This window comes from Theobroma cacao, chromosome 10, assembly GCF_000208745.1.
Source record: "Theobroma cacao cultivar B97-61/B2 chromosome 10, Criollo_cocoa_genome_V2, whole genome shotgun sequence".
In the NCBI taxonomy this organism is placed as follows: Eukaryota; Viridiplantae; Streptophyta; class Magnoliopsida; order Malvales; family Malvaceae; genus Theobroma; species Theobroma cacao.
The window spans coordinates 20,685,010-20,705,189 of record NC_030859.1 but is presented as its reverse complement, the minus strand read 5'-3'; the positions used below and the strand labels follow the sequence as shown (position 1 = coordinate 20,705,189).

The 20,180-nt window shown below is 36.1% G+C and overlaps 3 protein-coding genes and 1 long non-coding RNA gene across 9 annotated transcripts; all 4 read left to right on the top strand.

Annotated features, from left to right (window-relative positions):
• On the top strand, window positions 3,960-10,139 carry LOC18587386 (putative disease resistance RPP13-like protein 1). Of its 3 annotated transcripts, none has more exons than XM_018129152.1 (3): window positions 3,960-8,828; window positions 8,939-8,991; window positions 9,909-10,139. In XM_018129152.1, the coding sequence occupies exons 1-2, from the start codon at window positions 4,020-4,022 to the stop codon at window positions 8,948-8,950; spliced, it is 4,821 nt and encodes a 1,606-aa protein (XP_017984641.1). In that variant the 5' UTR covers window positions 3,960-4,019; the 3' UTR covers window positions 8,951-8,991; window positions 9,909-10,139. The 3 variants fall into 3 exon arrangements, with proteins under 3 accessions (XP_017984641.1, XP_007011200.2, XP_017984640.1); XM_007011138.2 differs by lacking the exon at window positions 9,909-10,139 and adding an exon at window positions 9,330-9,596; XM_018129151.1 differs by lacking the exon at window positions 9,909-10,139 and adding an exon at window positions 9,218-9,596.
• Window positions 10,263-12,500, top strand: LOC18587385 (BTB/POZ domain-containing protein At3g56230). Of its 4 annotated transcripts, none has more exons than XM_007011136.2 (4): window positions 10,263-10,403; window positions 10,514-10,733; window positions 11,763-11,939; window positions 12,026-12,500. In XM_007011136.2, exons 1-4 carry the CDS (start codon window positions 10,375-10,377, stop codon window positions 12,485-12,487), a joined length of 888 nt encoding a protein of 295 aa, XP_007011198.2. In that variant the 5' UTR covers window positions 10,263-10,374; the 3' UTR covers window positions 12,488-12,500. The 4 variants fall into 4 exon arrangements, with proteins under 4 accessions (XP_007011198.2, XP_007011197.2, XP_017984649.1 ...); XM_007011135.2 differs by having other exon boundaries at window positions 11,757-11,939; XM_018129160.1 differs by lacking the exon at window positions 10,263-10,403 and having other exon boundaries at window positions 10,428-10,733.
• On the top strand, window positions 14,382-18,215 carry LOC18587384 (BTB/POZ domain-containing protein At1g01640). Its single transcript, XM_018129440.1, has 6 exons — window positions 14,382-14,599; window positions 14,853-14,897; window positions 15,543-15,621; window positions 16,290-16,323; window positions 17,239-17,412; window positions 17,489-18,215. The coding sequence occupies exons 1-6, from the start codon at window positions 14,431-14,433 to the stop codon at window positions 17,936-17,938; spliced, it is 951 nt and encodes a 316-aa protein (XP_017984929.1). The 5' UTR covers window positions 14,382-14,430; the 3' UTR covers window positions 17,939-18,215.
• LOC108663812 lies at window positions 18,593-19,259 on the top strand. Its single transcript, XR_001929913.1, has 3 exons — window positions 18,593-18,742; window positions 18,824-18,890; window positions 18,983-19,259. It is a non-coding gene; the product is annotated as an uncharacterized LOC108663812 (long non-coding RNA).

Sequence of the window (20,180 nt, the reverse complement as noted above, 5' to 3'; positions counted from 1 at the left end):
CTTCATCGTATGAAAACTTCATGGATACTATGTTATATAATCGAGAAACACTCACTTTGAAGGATGTAAGGACATCTTTAAATTCCAAGAAATTAAAGAAGAAAGTTGACGGTATTCGGAATGAAAATCAAATAAAAAGCCTAATTGTGAATAAAGGAAAACATAGAAAGAATGGCATAAACAGAAAAGGTAAACCTAAAGCAAATGGGAAGACTTGTTGAAATTGTGATAAAAAATGGCTCTTCAACAAGACTGTACCAAATTCAAGGATGATGAAAATATCAACAAGTTTGAGAATACTACAAACATGGTTGAAGATAACTTTGATACTTTTGAGGAAGCTTATAGTGTTCTTACAATTACCAACGGTAACCTGATCGATACATGGATGTTAAATTTTGCTTGTTGCTTCCACTTATGTCCCTAGCATGATTGGTTTACTATTTATCAATCTGTTGATATAGCAACTATACAATTAGGATATGATTTTTCTCTCTCAATTATTAGGATTGACGCAATTTGGATCAAGATGTTTGATGATATAGTAAAGACACTTGAGGTGAGACATATCCTTGACATGAAAAAGAATTTCATATACTTGAGTTTGTTAGATAAGAAAGGCTACAAATGGGGTTGCCAAGATAATGTCTCTAAGGTATCTAAAGAAGCCTTAACTATCATAGAGGACAAGTTATCTAGTGACCCTTATCGTCTAGTGAGAAACACAATCATTGGAACTATTTCCGTAGTCTCATTCAATGATCCTAATTATGATGTCTTATATTTATGGCATATGAGATTGGGTCATATAAACGAGAGAAGGATGACAAAACTGAGTAAGTGTGGTTTATGGTGTAGTCAAAAAATTGAGAAGTTAGATTCTTGTGAGCATTACATCTATGTCAAACAACATAGAGTGAAATTTAGCATTACAACTCATCAAACCAAGAGTAAAGTAAACTATGTCCATTCAGATTTGTGGGGTCCCTCTTCGGTGGCATCAAAGGAGGATCATTATACATGTGGACCTTTTTTGATGTTTTTTCAAGAAAAGTATGAATGTATTTCTGAAGGTTATGAGTGAAGTGTTAACCACCTTTTTACATTGAAAAGCATTGTTTGAGAAGTAGACTGGAAAAAGGATTAAAAGCGTCCAAACAAACAATGGTTTGGAATTTTATAAATGAGTTTGGTCTGTTTTGAAAGAAAAAGAGAATTCTTAGACATCAGTATTGCAGAGCAGATGAAGAGAACACTTTTGGAGAAAGCAAGATGCATGCTTTCTAATGTGGTCTACCCGAAGTTTTCTGAATAGAAGTTATCAATAAGGCTTGTTACTTGACAAATCAATCTCTATCAACTACAATTGATTTAAGACTCCCGAGAAAGTTTGGTTTGGTAAGCCCTCTGATTACTCTATATTAAGAGTATTTGGTTGTCCTGATTATACTCATATGAGTGATGGTAAACTTAAGCCAAAGGCGACAGAGTGCATATTCCTAAACTATGCATATAGGGTGAAGGGTTATTAATTGTGGTGTACTGATTGTCAATCCCCCAAGTTTATGGTGAGTTAAAATGTTACCTTTGACATGTTTACATTACTTCATGGGTTAAAGTTTATAATTGCAATAACATTGGACCAAGAAGTTGGCAAGAAAGTGGGGCTTGAAATCAATGCTCTTGTGATAGTGTGGGATAGTAGTAAAATCCAAAATGAATCGCAATAGGTACAAGAATTGTTATCTCATATACAACAACGAAGCATTACTTGTGTCAATGATGATTTTGATTTTTATGTTTTATTTGTAAAAGTAGAGATTGATAAGTCTTACTTTTATTGTGAGGCAATTACATGTGCAAAGTCTTCTAAAAAGATTGAGTCTCTACACTAGGATTAAACATGGGAGCTTGTAAAACCATTGAAAGGTACTATTGATGTTAACTCAATGTGTGAAAGAAGTGCAAACACTAGTTGCAATGTGGTTGGCTTCTCCAATTCAGATTTTGTTGGTGATTTTGATAGTAGAAGATTTCAAACAAGGTATGTGTTTACTCTCTTAGGGTCTGTAATCAGTTAGAAAACAGTTTTTCTATCAACTATTGCTTTGTATACAACTAAAGTTGAATATATGGCTGTGATCGAGGTAGTGAAAGAGGCTTTATGGCTTCAAGGATTAGTTAGTGATCTTGGTTTTGGACAAGCATATGTAATTGTGTTTTATGATAGTCAAAGTGTCATACACTTGACTAAAAATCAGATGTTTCATGAGAAAACCAAACACATCCAAGTCAAATGTAACTTTGTTTGAGAAATTGTTTCTAGACGTGAGATTATAGTGAAGAAAATAGCTACAGTTGAAAATCCAACAGATATGGTGACTAAGTTAGTTTCTAAGATAAAGTTCAAGCATTGCTTAGACTTGATTGGTGTTCGTAGTGCTTGAGGCTTTTTTGGGGCATTGGCGGTGTTGGTAAAGATTGGTTCGTAAAGTGGAGCTTAGTGAATTCAAGCCTAAGGTGGAGACTTGTTATGATAGTCTTGAATTGTGTTTTGACTAGAATAGTTTAATTCTAGTTAAACTTGTATACCTTTGTTAAGCAAGTCTTTAAATCTAGCTATATTAGGATAACATATCCTAATTGTATTAGGATAAGATTATTGTATTTGGCTCTATAAAAAGACTCTATGAGGTGACAAAATAGTGAACACTTAAATTTAAAGAGAGTGATTTGAGTGTACATGGGATAAGGTTCTCTGTTGCTGTGCTAGCGGACGTAAGTTATCAAAAGACTAAACCACATAAATTCTTGTGTTTTTGTAAGTGTGCTTGATTTCTTTCTTTCTTTATTTTATTGATTGGGTACGATCTTGGGCAACTCTTTAAAGATTATTCTGCAATTTTCACAACAGTTATTTTATCTATGATGTCTAATCATGGAGTACCCCGAAGAACTATGTTTGGTGTTGCTTGTTGGCAATTGTGGAAGTGGAGAAATCTTACAATTTTTGTAGGTCGCTTAATACTAGCTAGGAGTCATTTTGAATATAGTGAAAAACATGGCTGGTGCAATAAAGGATGCCATGGCTATACCGTCAGTACTTGGAGGAAACCTTAATAAAAAGGAGGAGGTTTTATTGGGTTGGTTAACGCCACCATTGGGTTGGATTGCAATTAATTCAAATGGAGCTTTCCGTGGTTCGATTCATAAAGTTGCTGCTGGTGGAGTTCTTAGAGGACCAAATGCCATATGGCTTGGGGGCTTGCTTGCAAGTTGGCTGTGTGCACTATTTATCATGCAAAATTATGGGGCATCAACCATTGGCTCTAATTAGCTTGGGAGAAAGGTTTTCCTATAGGTTTTTTTTTAAAATTAAAAGAGAGGGGATTCAAACCTTACTTTTTAGATAAAAGAATCATGTATCAATCAATGAATCAAATGCTCGAGAGCTAGATTTTCGTATAGTTAAATTACAAGTTGATAATAAACGGTAGTGCAAGCTGTTACTTCTTCTTTAATCATCCTTGTGCTAATTTGGATCTAATACGAGCAATTAGAGAAATGTTACATTGACAATAGGAAGTCTCAGTAAATCACATTTATTGGGAAGGTAATCAACTATCTAACCTCATGGCTAACAAAAGGTTTGGGTTAAAGGTTGATTTCCAATTGTATGATAGTTCTCCATATGAAGTTACATCGATACTGTGGAGTGATATGTGGGGAGTTTGCTTCACTTGTATGACTAGAGAATAAAATTATATTTCCTAAAAAAAATTACCATATTAGTATAACACTTAAAGGAGAATACAATAAGTAATTACATCCAAAATCAATTATTTTTTCTGCCATACACTAACTCGTAATTTCCATTACACCTAATCGAGATTCCTCCTTGGCTCAATTGTTTAAGCAAGCGAAAAGTCCCAAGTCCTTTTGTTACCGTTTGTGTTCCTCCGAAATCCCATTAGATCAACCAAAAGCAACCTCTTTCTTGCCGTTGCCTTGAGTTTGAAATGGTTGCTCTGCGTTTCGATGGTTTGCCGGGTTCCATTGCGTTGCTGTTAGACAAGATCCACTCTGTTCTACCATTAGCTGCCATCATAGAAGATACAACATTTGCTTCACTTTTGAAACGCTTGAAATCGTCACTGGCGAGTATTAGCGATGTGATTCACGACGCAGTGGGGCCACGGCGCAACAGTCACGGCATGTATGATTGGCTTCACCAACTGCTATATACTGTCTTCAACGCAGAGGATTTTGTGGATGATATTTTATTTGAAGTCGCAAGACTCAAAGTGGAAGCTAAAGCTCGGAACCTCGAATCCCTGGAACTAAGGGACGTCCGTGCTTCTATCAAGAATTTAGTTTTATCACAAGATAGGAGGCCAAGATGGAATATCAGAAACCTTGTGGAAACTACTGATGCCATTGCTAAAGCAATGAATGAATACTGCATCAGGAAACGAGAAGCGAATGATGAATTGCAATTATCGGACAGCTTGCCTGCTATTTCTTTGCTAGATGAAGCCGCAATCTATGGCAGAGAAGAAGACAGGATTAACATCCTCCGCTTTTTACTTCAAGGGGCTGAAAATCTTGATGGGATTGCCTTAGTTGACGAGGGTGGGTTGGGTAAGACCACCCTTGCGCAGCTCGTATACAACGATGAAAAAGTGAGTGCGCATTTCAAACTAAAAGCATGGGTAGCTGTTCCCATGGCCTTTGACCTTTATAAAATCACCAGGACAATTCTTGAGGCCACCACTTTGTGCAGTATTGAGGATCTCATGTCACTTGAGCTCCTAGATAAATTAAGTGCAAGCTTAGATGGGAAAAGATTTCTACTTGTGTTAGACGATGTTCAGTATTTGAATAATAATGTATGGTACGCCCTACGAACTTCTCTCAATTCTGGTGCAAGGGGAAGCAAGATCATTGTTACTACACCCAAGGAAGAAGTGGCATTTGTTATGGGCTGTTCCACTCTTTATCATCTAAATCCATTGACAGAGGATTTTTGCTGGTCCCTGTTGGCAAAGTCCGCATATGCGGGGAGGGATAGAAGTGAGGTTATAACGCTAGAGGATATTGGCAGGAAAATTATGGAGAGCTGCCGCGGAATACCTTTGTGTGTAAATGTAATTGGAGGGCTCTTGCGTTTCAAAAAGACCCGTGAAGAGTGGTGCCATGTCCTGGAGGACCTGCAAAAAGCTAATAACCATGATTCAATCTCATCAATTCTCCTGTTGAGCTATTATCACCTTCCTGCACTGCTAAAGCGCTGCTTTGCTTATTGCTCGTTGTTTCCCAGAGATCATGAGTTTGACAAGGAAGAACTGGTTCTCTTGTGGATGGCGGAAGGCTTTCTACAAAAGTCTAGTGGCCCATCAATGGAAATGGTAGGTGCTGAATGCGTTGACGGTTTACTGAAGAGGTCATTCTTTATACCAGTCGACAACTCACATTTTAAAATTCATCATTATATGCATGATTTAGCTAAGGCTGTATCTCGAGGAGTTTGTCTCAGATGGGAATCTTGTACAATAATCCGATCTGCAATACCTAAGAGGATTCGCCATCTATCATTGCTAAGCCAATATCAATTACGTGTCATTCTTGAAATGAAGAGCTTAAGGACCTTCTATTTGATTGATTGTCGATCTTGTCAATTAAGTCCCAAAGCACTGGAGGCCATTTTTCCAGGACCACAAAGATTACGAGTCCTATCCTTACCTCATTTTCAACATGCTGAATTGCCCCCTTCAATAGGAAAATTGAAATATCTACATTACCTAGATGTCTCTCACAGTGCAGTAACAAGTTTGCCTGAATACTTGTGTACTCTCTACTTTCTACAAACATTGATATTGACAAACTGCTATTCTCTTCTCATGCTACCCCAAGGCATAGTCGAGCTGGTTAACTTGCGAAAGCTCAGCATTAAGGGAGCTGGCTTGAAGCAGATGCCAGAAAAAATGAGCAGATTAACAAGCCTTCAGAGTTTGACTAATTTTATTGTGGGCCATGGTGGGTCAAGCATTAAAGAACTGGGGGCACTTCCAAATCTCCATGGATCGCTGTCTGTTTCAGGGTTGCAGAATGTATCTTCTCCTTCTGATGCATCGGCAGCCAATTTGAAAGCTATGCGATATCTTGATGAACTAGAGTTGGAATGGAGCTGTAACAATGAAGATCCAGCAACAGATCAGAAAAAGGCGCTAGAGAAGCTAAAGCCTTCTGTGGAGTTGCAAAAGCTTTCAATTCGATTTTATGGTGGTAAAGAGTTTCCAAAGTGGTTGGGAGATTCTTCGTTCTCGAAGATAATTTCTTTACATCTCAGCGACTGTATTAACTGCAAGTCGTTGCCTCCACTTGGGCGGCTGTCATCGCTTGAACATCTCATTATTGAGAGGATTGGAAGAATAAAGAGCATTGGCCATGAATTCTATGGGGTAGATGTAGCTGGTTGTAAACCTTTTCAGTCTCTTAAGACTTTAAAATTTGTGGAAATGTCACAATGGGAAGAATGGATACTACTTGAAGTGGATGGCCAAGAATTTCCCTGCCTGGAAGAGTTTTGTGTTATAAACTGTCCACTATTGAAAAGGGATTTACCAAAGAGCCTTCCAACTTTGGTAAAACTGGAGATTTGTAATTGTGAACAGCTCGAGGCTTCACTTCCACAGACTTCAGAATGTTGTGTACCGAAGTTAGACAACTGTGACAAGGTGAAGAAGATAAGTAATGATAATCAGACAGCACCTTCATCAAGTGAAGATCGAAATCAGCAGTTTTCTTCCTCCTCGAGTAGCAATAAAAAACTGAGGGAACCTCTAGATCTTCGTGGATCATTGCCTAAGTCAAAATTTCAGGATGTATCTTCTGCTTCTGATGCATCAGAAGCGAATTTGAAAGCTATGCCATATCTTGACGAACTAGAGTCGGAGAAGACTACTCAAGATAAGACACTGTCAAAAATTGATGGTGAAATTGCATCAGAGTTCTCTTCAAGGATGACTAAGGTTCCAGGCAATGAACTACAGTTGGAATGGAGTAGAAATGACGAAAATCTAGCAAAGGAGAGGGCAGTGCGGTGGTCGGAAGTTTCTGCACTTTCCACAATAAGATTTCTATGTATCAGTGACTACAATAATTGCTCGTCATTGCCACCATTTGGGCAGCTGCCATTTCTTGAAAATTTCATAATTCAAAGGATTGGAGGAGTAAGAAGCATTGGCCCTGAATTTTATAGGATAGATTTAACTTTTCGGAAACCTTTTCAGTCTCTTAAGACTTTAAAATTTGGGGAAATGTCACAATGGGAAGAATGGACACTACTTGAAGTAGATGGCGAAGAATTTCCCTGCCTAGAAGAGTTTTACCTTATAAACTGTCCACTATTGAAAGGGGATTTACCAAAGAGCCTTCCAACTTTGGTAAAACTGGAGATCTGTGAATGTGAACAGCTTGAGGCTTCACTTCCACAGACTTCCGAGCGTTGTATACTGAAGTTAGACAACTGTTACAAGGTGCAGAAGAAAACTCAACATAAGACACTATCGAAAAGTGATGGAGAAATTGCATCACAGTTCTCTTCAAGTATGACTGAGATTCCAGACGATGAACTACAGTTGGAAGAGAGTAGAAACAACAAAAATCCAGCAAAGGAGAAAGCAGTGCAGGAGTATCCAGAGCCGTCTAGAAAGTTGGAAGAGCCTTCAAAAAGTGATGGTGAAATTACACCAGAGTTCTCGCCAAGTCTGATTCATCAAGAGCAAGATCATAATCAGCCAACACCTTCACCAAGTGAAGATGGAAATCAGCAGTTAATGGAACTGCCAACTGACTTGCACAGCCTCAGAATTGAGGGATATGCTTCGGATAAGCTACCTAAAGAAATATTGGGGAGATCTTCGCTTCAGCATTTATATATCATTGATTGTATTTCCCTCCAGTCCTTTCCCCAGTCCCCTTCACTAAAAACACTCTATGTCCATAACTGCCAAAAGTTAAAATTTCCGCAACCAAACAAAGTGATGAACCAAGATGTAGGGCTAGAAGATTTATGTTTAGGGAGTAGCTGTGATTCTCTCAAAATTTTTCCGTTGAATTACTTCCCAAAACTTAAATCTCTTAGTCTGTGGGACTGCAGAAATCTGGAGCATCTCTCAATTGAGAAGGGATTGCAGAATGAACTTACTTCACTTGATTCCTTGGAAATCAAAGATTGTCCTAAATTGAGGTCCTTTCTTGAAGAGGAATTTCAAGCTCCAAACCTGACATCACTGGTTTTCTTCAATTGCGGGAGTCTCAAGTCACTGCCAGGGATGCAAAGCATCAAATCTCTTCAGTCACTGTATATAAACAAATGTCCAGCACTGGAGTCATTTCCCGTGGAAGGCTTGCCATCCAGCCTAATCATACTTTCCATCTCTTTTTGTGACAAAATCACCCCCCAAAAAGGGTGGAAGTTAGAAAATCTTCATTCTCTAAGTCATTTTGAGATTGAAGGTGGATGCCATGAGTTGGAGTCATTTCCAGAGGAGGGGTTGCTGCCAACAAATCTTAACTCTCTACGCATCAGCAGGCTTGCGGATCTTAAGTTCCTGGACAGAGAGGGGCTTCAAAAACTCACCTCTCTTCAAACACTTGAAATAAATTGCTGTGACAAGCTTGATTCCTTGCCAGAACACGGGCTGCCTTCCTCCTTGTATTCTCTAAGTATCACAGACTGTTCTCTGCTGAATCCGAAGCTTCAAAATAGGAAAGGAAGGGAGTGGTTTAAGATAGCTCGTGTTCCATCCATCCATCTTGATGAGGTAAAATCTCACGAACAACTCTAGAAGATTTCTTTAATATGTATGTGAAATACAGTGAACAATACTTTGTTAATCTGTTTCTTGAAACCTGATATTGTCTTCATTTTCAGGTCAGTGATTAATACAATTGCTTGTCGATATCAAACCGGGCACACTTCTACAGGTTTGTAATCTTAGATTTTTAGTCAGCTTTAGTTTCTTTCATCTATCAGTGATTAATACACTTCTTTCATCTAACATTTACCAAGATTCTGCATAAAATTTTCCACCTTTTTTCAGGCTTATAATGTGCAATGAAAAAGATGAATTAATACAAATCATTCAATATTAAAAATTTGTTTATGCCCAAAAAATTTTTTTATTCATTTCATTTTTTGGTGGTTTGGCAGTTGACACAGGTTAGGGAGTGCCATCTCCTTGTGCTCTCTGTCACTAGCTCCTTTAAGTCAAGGTGCCTGGAGGCTTTTAAAGATTGTTAACAAAATGTATCAACATGTGCAGAGTTGGGAGCAGAATTGGAAAGCAGATTGTTTGTGGTTTGGTGCTAGACTTGCTTAGTATCAATGCTGTGTTTCTCTGCTTACCCATCTGTTACTTTTGCTTTTGGGGATTTAAGGGCTTTAAATTTTCCCCTTTGTATTTGTCTTTTGCAGCTGTGTTCCTTTGTACAGTGACTAGCTACTGCTGGTATCAAGTATGAAAATTTGTATCTTTGAGTGACATCTGAAATAAATCACTCTTACGGTGTATAAATACATAGAATATATACTTCTGATGTGTGTTTCTATCAGTTTGATGTATCACTTAAAATTTGTTTGCTTCAATTGGATTCGATGAGCCTTTCCATACTACTTTGTCTTCCAAAACCATTCCGAGATGAAAATCCTCCAAAGCCTGGATTAAGTGGTTCCACTGCTCTATTTCCCAGTCAAATAAATTTTTTCTCAGCTCAATCTTCTCCGAGTCTGGATTTCTAAACTTTGATTTAGAAGCAACACTTACTGTTTCATGTTTGTTTAGCTTATCATATGTTCTTGAAGTTGCAATTTTTGTCAATGATTCATCTGTTGCAAATTTCAGCAGTTTGTTCATGCAAAGACATGGAATGATATACTGTTAATGATGCAAAGATGGGACCAGGAGAGGAGGCAGGAGCTGGCCAGGCAGGCTGGCCTAGGAAAGCCAATTAATATTTTGGAAATGTTAAGAAAGTGGTTAAAGGTTGGAGGTGCTAGCCTTGCACATCCTGGCTGTTGTGAAGTTGGAAAGTCTTTTTCTTCTTCCTAACTTTCTGATTTTCATTTTTCTAATCAAACCCATTCCCTCCCTCCCTCCATTGTTTACTCCCTTCCAGGGCTTCTTTGAAACTCACTCAAAACACATTGTCCAACCAACTTCCCATCTTTCCTTGACTGACAACAACATACTTCTACTTTGCTTTTGGTATACCTTCGTCCATTGTCTCTTCTACCCCTCATAATCCTTGTACATATGTACGCAGAGCATCTTTTGAAGGATGAATTGGTCATTTCATTTGGATTAAAACATGCAGGCCATCATCATGAATAGAATAAGGTTTAACAAACTTCCATCATTATCACAATTATTTAATTTGAGTTCAGAACAAGAAATACCATTCACCTTCCTCAATATTCATCCTCCTACTCTCTGTTCTTCCATCTTAGTTTCTGCAGAAAGTCGAGGAAATCAAGGCAAGAAATGGATTGTTCTATCTGCAGTTCGATGCCGTTCATTCTGAGGCCCCCAAGGAATACCATCTGTGGAGCATGCTATGAAGGAGCAAGGAATGTAATCACCCTGATGAACAAGCTTGATCAAAATGATGGTAAAGGAAGCGATAAAGCCAGTAATGTCCCTGTTTCATCTTCACAAAATTCGTGTAAGGCAAGCTCTGCTTTTTCATGTTTTTCTTCTTGCCTTTTTTCGGGTGGCCTGCAGACAATCATTTTCAGAACCTATAACTTCATGTTTTCCTGTTGAATTATCTGTTTGTATCAATATGATGCCTGGCTACATTGGGTTGATTACAGCATGGAATATGATGGCTAGCTACATTCATGACTAGCATTAGATTTATTTATTGGATATGAAAGCAACAGAATTTTTGTTTAGCACATCATTTTGCTCTTAATTTATGGTGTAATTCCTTCAAAGTTCAGACCTTGAATCACAACACCTCTCATGTCCATTATTATAATACACCTTTCAAGACCTAATATTCTTATTTATTCTATATTACAAATTTACTCTTCATGGCCATTGACAAAGCCATATTATAATACAAAAGATAGTTGAGTTTGAGCAAGGTTGACCCATTTTTTCTTTTCCAAAAAATTTTAATTTTGAATTCTACTCACTTCGTGTTTTTTTTTTTCCTTTGTCCATCTTCCCTTTTCGGAATGTTTTAAAATATACGAGAGTTTTCTTTAGACACCCGAAACTTTTACTTTTTTATATTATGAATTTATTTTTTATAATTCTTTTTGTACTTTTTAATACAAAAAGACATTAAACATCTCTGTTATAAAAAAATTTTAAATTAGAATATAAAATACATGAAAACCGAAGTTTTTGTTTTAATCTTTATAAAGCGGCTCCTGTCCTGGTATACACAGGCCAGTTTAAATTGAGCCTGGGCCACAATAGAAACAAAGCTATGGCTATGTCCGCTTTCTGTACTTGTAGGGGCAAAGCCCACTGAAAGTGATGCACTGGTCCAACCCCAGTTTCATTCATTGTAGGATATCTATGATTAAAAATTTCAGGGAAATGTTGAAAAGTACAAAAACAGATTCCAATTCATCTACTATTGTTGTTTTCTCTTGAAGAAATTTTCTTGGTAGTAAAAGTCAATCTTGTTCCACATTCCAGAATGTAGGCTAAAGTAGGTGTTCTTCCTTGTGTTAGCCACAGCCACTTGCAAATCTTACCAAATGGATAGCAAGCATGAAGGATATAGAAGATGATCTGAATAAGAAAATAAGCTTCTTGAGTGGGCTTCTTGTGGCTTTCAGAGATCAAATTCACACTGACATTCAGCTCAAGCCTGGCAACCATGGACCTTGCATACCGGCACACAGAGCTTTACTAGTAATTCTCTACCAACCTCCCAGGCCTTATGTTTTTATTCTCTTTCCTGTAAACTGAAATCAATTATTCATTTAATGAATCTACAGGCAGCAAGATCAGAGATCTTCAGGAACATGTTAGACTCAGATGGCTGCAAGGCTCCACCAAGTGATACCATTACTCTCCCAGAGTTGAACACTGAAGAGCTGGAGTCTCTCTTGGAGTTTCTTTACAGTGGGAACCTGCCCTTTGACAAGCTAGAGAAGCATGTCTATTCATTGTTTGTTGCAGCAGACAAGTATGAGATCCCATACTTGCAGGAGTTCTGTGAGAGGTTCCTGTTGAGTTCCTTGAATGCCTCCAATGTTCTTGAGATCCTAGAGATCTCAGATGTTTGTTCAAACAAGACATTAAAGGAAACTGCATTGAACTTCATTGTTAGAAACATGGAGGATGTAGTTTTCTCAGCCAAGTATGAGGTTTTTGCACCCAAGAACCCTCACCTTGGTGTGCAGATTACCAGGGCATTTTTAATGGATTCCAAAAGCAAAAGAATAAATGGGGTTTGATACCATTGCCATTTGATGATATGTTTAGGCAAAAGAAAAAACACAATTAAGGGGAAACCACCAAGAATGTATAGAGACATTTTTACATGGAAAGATGCAAAAGCAATAAAAATTTATGATTTGTTATAACAAATCATAATTCCATTAAAATACCTTGCTGAAGCTCATCCAACAAATAGGGTGAGGAATGTATACTACTTTGCATTAGTGTAAAAAAAACATATTATGGGTTTAAATTATATAAAATTCCATGATTTAGAGACTAATTCCTACTTATTTTCATCTATTTTTTCCTTATTTAAATACTCAATACTCATTTTCCATCTATATTATTAAAAAATCCAAAATTTAATATAAAATACATCAAAATTATTTTTTTATCTTAATATCCCTGAAAATAAAAAAAATAAAAATTTAGAGACAAAGGAAGTAGTTTATTTTAAGCACGGATTTATATTTTCAACTCAAAAGACATGTTTATTAGATCAAAAAAGATGCTTAATTATAAAGACCTATCTCATCTCTTAATAATATAAGATTCGTAACATTTTACTTTACCTAATTACACAATTATGCAATGTCCTCATTGCATTAGTTGTTTACCCATAGAAGAAATGAACCCTTACTCTGGTCCGACCCTTATATCTCTCATGCTTTTACGAGAGTCTCCCATCAGTAAAGATTTAAGTCTGTTCTGATATCATTTGTTGCAATTACCCATTCCTCAAAAGGCAAATTTGATGAAATATGCAGTGCCACTGCTTATTATAAGCCACCTAAGAACTCTCTTACCTATGTGATGTGAAATTTTAAAAACACTTTACCTATTTTCTTTCTAAAGTACTAAACGTGACATTAAAGATAAACTAAATTATTATATTTGATGAATAATTTTACTAACAATATATTCACAGTTTTATCAAATACATCAAATATCAGCATTTTTATTGCAATTATAAACTATCAATGAATTCATATATTAAGTGCCTATGAGTATGTATTATTAATATAAATTTCCATTTTCAAAAGCTCCTTGTCTCATATTCACAAAGCCAAGAGAGTCCTTTCCTTTGGATAAAGTGGCCTCCACTCACCACATGGCCTTTGGCTTTGATGCTTTAATACTTTATTTTTCTTTATGAATTTTTTTTATTTTTCATTTTTTTCCTAGACATACCCTCTAATAAGTTATCACCTTTTTAAAATGGAAAAAATGCAAACAAGTACTAGTGCAGGGCTTTAATCTTTTCAATAAAGCAATTCTTTACACATTTATCAACATTTAAAGTTCCCTTTTCAATTTCTTTTTTTTTTTGAATTCATACACTATTAAACTTAAAAAATTACAATACGTTATTGTAATACTTGTCATTCTTTTTTTTACTCCATCTTTTTTTTTTTTGAGATATTTCAGAATGATGTCATTTTTCTTTTATATAATTCTCTTACTTTTTCCATATATCAAATTTATTTTCATAATTTTTTAAACTTTTTATATTAAAAAAATTGAACATTTATATTGTAAAAAAATTTTTAAATTTTAATATGAAATACACCAAATCAAAAATTTTATTTTAATTTTCGTAAAAATCAAAGAGAGATAAAAAACCCAAACAGAGGAGTATAAAAAAGAGAGAAAATACCAAAATTTCATATTAAAAAAATTAAAATATATACTTAAGGTGAAAATTTCAACTTTAACCTTATAAATCAGCTTTGCTAATTCAATTATTCATTCACTTTTTTCTCCCCATTTTCTAACTTTTTCCTATAAAGAATGAAAAGTTGCCATACACGTGGGAAGCACGTGAGCACTTGACATTGGCTGAACCGGGTCGGTCCGCTTTCAAACCCGAAACCTTCCTGTTTATAAGGAGCCCCTCGTCTACGGCAACGAGTGCTGTCTCTTCTAGTTCCAAGACGATCGGAAACAGAGAAGAACAATGTCGGGTTTTCATTTCGAAAGACCTTCATCTATTCATTTCGGAGCATTCTCAAGCAGCGGTACCACCTCTGCCTCGGGCTTCTCGTCTCCGTTCGGTTCATTTGCTTCACCTCCTGCCAACACCGGTCCTTCCACCTTCGGTTTCTCTCCTGTCGGTGTAAATTCAGGTTCATAACTTTATGTCATGTGTTTAGTCTAGATTGTATGCTATTGATCAAAACCCATTTAAAGTAGTTGCATCACGGGTCTAGATTTTATGGGATTAACCAAAAACCCACTTAAATTGGAAAAAAAAAGCATGAAGCTTAAATGATTTGGCTTTTAGTTACTGAAAAGTGTTTAGCATATAGGGAATGACAAAGGTGCTAATGATGTAGAATTATTTCTAGATAATGCTGCTGTCTCTTGTCTGCGTTGTAGGTAACCATGCTTCAAGCGGTTCTTCCCTCTTTGGTGCAAGTACAGGTTCATAGTTTTCTCTCTCACTTTGTTTTTCTTAAAAAAAAAAAAAAAAAACTATGGGTTAGCTTCATTTTGAGAAAAGGATTCTTATTACTTTCCTTTTAATTATTCAAAATTTGCTTCATAATGTAAGTAAGATGGTTATTGCGTTGTAACATGTGGTTAAAATGAGTAGGTGTTTGTTTGTCTTGACTTCTACAACAAGGGGATTTCCAAAAAAAGTAATTTTTTCGAAACTAAAAGTGGGAAGTTAAGTTTCAGCCTTTCTTAGAAAGTAAAATGTTTTAATTTTGACAATACATTTGAAAAGCTTTAATTAAATAGGGCTTTGTTTTTATAAAAAAATCTGAGATAGATAGATTCTTTATTCTGAACGGAAATCTTTTGTCTCTATTTAGTGTCTCGTATGGTGTCTCTTTTCAAAATTTTGCCTGTTATTAATCAAAAACCCATTTACAATAGTCGCGTCACGCATCTGGATTTTAGGATATTAACCAGAAGCCCATTTAAAGTGAAAAAAAATATAGAAAATAGATTCATGAAGCTTAAAGGTTTAGTTTTGGTTACTGAAAAGTGTTTAGCAAATAGGGAATAACAAAAGCGTTAATGATGTAGGATTGTTTCTAGCTAATGCTGTCTGTGTTGTAGGTAACCATGCTTCAAGTAATGCTGCTTCGGCAACTTCAAGTGTCAGTGCCGCTACTCCCCAAAGATTACCCAGTAGGAGGTACTTATAGGTTCCTTCTTGTTGCTAACTTTATAGTGCATTTTAGAACTCTTTGCTGGGTTTAAAATCGCCCTTTCCCAATTTTATGTGAATGCTAAACTCTGATGCCTTTGTTTCTGCGATTTTTTTGTCAATGAATCCATAGTTATCATGAGTTTCTTATTTACAAAACCCATCTTCTGCCTCCTCATTTTCATCGCTTGACACAATATTTATTTTATATAATTCTTACAAGCTGGTAAGTTTATTGTTGCTTTTAGGTTTGTCATTTGTTTTCTTTGTTCTGCTGTATTGTAGCAGACTTTGTGGGGTTTCCCGCTTTGACATTGGCTAATGCAAATTTCGTCATCGGGAAAAGGAAAATGAAAAACTGAAGTTATTTGGATATGACTCGTTAGTGGCACTATGGAGAGGGCTAAAACTCTGTTGTAGAGGGTGCCTTTTTGGTGGTGGAGTTTGTTGGGGGAGACGATTGTATTGCTTTCAAGCATTAATTAAAATGGTCTGTCTTTCATAACTTTGATAATTTATAAGCTGGGAGCTATATCTCAGCTGCTATCCTGTGCGCTTTATAGCTTACATAAAAGTGTGCAAAATATTCGCACTAACTGTATAACATCCTCCTTGAGTTCAGTCTCATGTCCTTTTTATTTCTCTGCTTGTATCAGGACAAATTCAACTGCCCCTACTTCAAAGAACGAGGTAATTATGTTTTCTGAAAATTTTTGTGACATAATAACCTTCTCATTTCTGTCGTTGTTAATCTTGTTTCAACCTGCTTCTACCTATATCGGCAATTATAGTAATCATGCTATATAGTCAGGGGCTAGTTAATTTCTTTTAACAAACCAGCAGCTAGCAAGTTGAAAATAAGCAGTAGAGTGCCAAACGGGCAGGTTTGGTCAAGTCATTTTGGATTCGGATGACAGGTTCATGTTGCTTCCGATTTGGATCGTTTCGGGATTGGACTGGGTTTAGTTTGAGTTAGAAGGAAACTGATTATTAAATTTTGCATTTTTAGTGTTAAGTTTAGGGTATTATGGTTTTGGATCACATTGGTCTTGGATTTGAATTTTTAAGGTTACGTCTTTGACTCTCTGGTGAAGTCAAGTTTGGTCAGGTTGGAGTTCAAGGTTTTTTGGGCGGGTTTTTGGGTTCGGATTCATTTCTCCACCTCTACCAAGCAGTTTACGGTTGATGAAGTTACTTCATAAAGTTTAAACCTTGTGGGACAAAATAAAAGTTACACTTCCTGTTGTGAAGGCACTTATTTTTCAAATGCCCAGCTAAAAGTTATTTTTCTCATAGTTTTCTTGTTTTTGTATCTTTAAACATTGATTGAAAAATTATATCATTCAAAAACTCCTTTATAAATTTGAAATTCTGCTAAAATAGCTCTTTTTTTGGGGTATGCTGATGTGTAATCTCAACCTCTTTTTGGCCACGTCGTATATGTGGCAACTGAATTGAGGATATCTTAGCTCCTGAAAGAAGAAAAAGAATCAATCTGCCTGAGGTGGTTCCTTTTTTCTGAATCGGGGTGGGGGAAGTATTTATAAGAGTATTCTCTAAATTGCTGGATATTGAAGTCTGTGTCTTTCCATGTGCTATCCCCAGCCACATGCAAATGTCAACAAAGCAATGTCTGGCTTAAAGGATACAGAGGATGATTTGAAAAAGAAAATAAGTTTCTTAAGCGGATTTGTTGTGGCATTCAAAGAACAAACCCACACTGATATACAGCTTAAGCCTAACAATGGGCCCTGCATACCTGCACACAAAGCTTTACTGGTAACACTCCTTAGCTATGTTTGTATTTGTTTCTGTTTAAGCATTGATTACACTCACACATTTACCTATTGTGTAGGCTGCAAGATCTGAAATCTTTAAGAATATGCTGGACTCAGATGGCTTCAAGGCTCCACCAAGTGATACTGATACCGTCACTCTGTCTGAGTTAAACAACGAAGAGCTTGAGTCTCTCCTAGAGTTTCTTTATACTGGGAACTTGCCCTTAGATAAGTTGGAGAAGCATGTTTACTCTCTATATGTTGCAGCTGATAAGTATGAGATTCCATACTTACAAGAGTCCTGTGAGCGTTACATGCTGAATTCCTTGAATGCATTGAATGCTATTGACATTTTAGAGATTGCAGATGCTCAGTCAAACAAGACACTGAAGGAAACTACTTTGAACTTCATTATCAGAAACATGAAGGATATAGTTTCCACGACAAAGTATGAAGTGTTCGCTTCCAGTAACCCGGCTCTTTGCATGCAGATTACAAGGGCGTTTGTTGATGCGAAAAGCAACTGAGTTAGCTAGTTGAATTTGACTATACCAATGATGGAAGAAATGGGGTTTTAGGAGTAAAAAAATTTGGGATGCTGATGCAATGCAACCAGTGGTTAGTTACTATGTAAAGATCATTGTAAATATGACTTTTTAGAACAAATTTGTCCTTTGAATGAATCACCACAACTAGTCCCTGTGTGAACAGATCATAATATTGTGCTTTGTTTTGCTTTCATACCGTATGTATGTATGTGTGTATGTACATAATTAGATATTGCTCATATTCATATCAGATTTGAGATAGAATGTTGCGCCAATTTGCTGATGTCAGTTGTCTGACTCTCACCACCTCAACAGTGCTGATTTAGCAACCTGGCATATTAACTTTTAATGTAAATGAAGAACATTCATGTTTCACGTTTGTTCACTTCTTATCTTCTTTCTCCTCTTCTTTTGCCAGGAATCTAAACCAAATTAATATTATATGGATGATATGTAATTTTTTTTTGCTTCGATGTTGACACTGGTTGTACTGCCATTATTAGCTGTTTCCCTTTAATGGAGAATTGCCTAAGAATCTTATTCCATGACCAAGTTTGGATTAATAATTAAGAGATTAAAAGTTAAAGTAAGCCCCCACCTTTATATTCCCTTCATCCATTAGCTTGCTTATAAATGGACATGAAAAGTGAAACCAAGAAAGAAATCATTCCTTAACCACAAAGATTTTGAGCGGAACCTAAATAGCTCTCATGGCCGAATGGGATGCAGTATGCCAGAAAGAACACAAGTCTCAGGAGGACAAGCCTGGGTACAACTCATCAGGTCTGTCTTGATTTTACTTTTTGTTTGATTTCTTTGGCTTTTTGTGTTGGATTATATGATGGAAAGATTAGTTTCCAACAGGAGAAAGGAAGACAAAATGTTGTCCAAGGACAACAAAGAAAGGGGAAGGAGGCTTCATGAATATGTTGTAAGTCTAACCTTTCTTCAATCTTCCTCACAAGCCTTTAATTTATACTTTCTGCATCCTAAATTGACTGTCAAATTTAATTTCATATTCAGCTGGAGGGCCTTGGGCTGCTGTGGACTCCTCTCAGCTTGCTATGAACCTAAGACATCTCAGCCCTGATGATAGGGAATTTGCACAAAGGCAATTACATGATCTGCTCTCCATCTGTTGGTATTCAATGGTGTGAGAAAAGAACATCCCAACATTATCTTTATTCTCTTTAAACAAATTTATGTAATAAGGGAGACTACTTGGCATCTACATGAGCAAGTTTATGTAAATACTTTATCTTCCATGGAAAATTAATATAATTCTTGGGTTTTGATGGCATAAAGAGTACTTATTCTAATCCAAAAACTGATGGTTTTTACAATAAAGGGACAACTTAAGAACTTCTTTTTAAGTTTTGAAAGATTAGTGTGGATAATTGGACACGGCATGTTTGGGTGGGGGAATGGTCTCTATTTCTTAAAAAATTCTCCCTTGTTATTTGGTTGCTTTTTGGAGGAAGAATGACTATTTCTCAAAACCTTACAAAATCTTAGAATAGTTACATATCATCTCTCTATAATATTAACTATTCCACATCCATAGAAATAGAGTCTAAAATATTTTGGACTAAAATGTCCTTATTTACTTTTAAAAATTACAAACATAGACTTATTGTCACGACCCGGAACCTCCCTCAAGCCCATGACAATCGCCACAACGTCCCGATTGACACTAATTATCCGGAATGCCAACCGGAACCCGGCAAGGCTTACATATCAGTTTCTTTCCTTTCCTGTGAGCATTCATTGTTAAATATCGAGTTTTAGAGAATATATATTATTTTAGATAAAAAACAATCAAAATAAAATTTCGCCACACAGAGGTATTTTGGTCATTTTTTTTTCAAAAATTTCGAAACTGCCTAAAACGTAATATACAAGTACAAAACACATAATTCATATTCAAAATGAGTTTAAAAGTCTAAAATCTTCATTTAAAACGAAATTACGGTTATTTGAATATAATAAGAAAATAAAAGAAATATTAAGGAAAATATTCTATTTTCTTATAAAACAATATTTATAGAGTTATACGTGAATAATTTTTATAGCGTAAAAGCTAAATAAATTTATACATACTGAAATACAGTAAGCCAAAATATTTAATTTAATTTACAATAACAAGAGGGCCCCCGAATAAACAAAAGTAAAGAGGACTGTGAACCTACGGTTTGGAAAATGCAGATCCAATGGTAGTCCT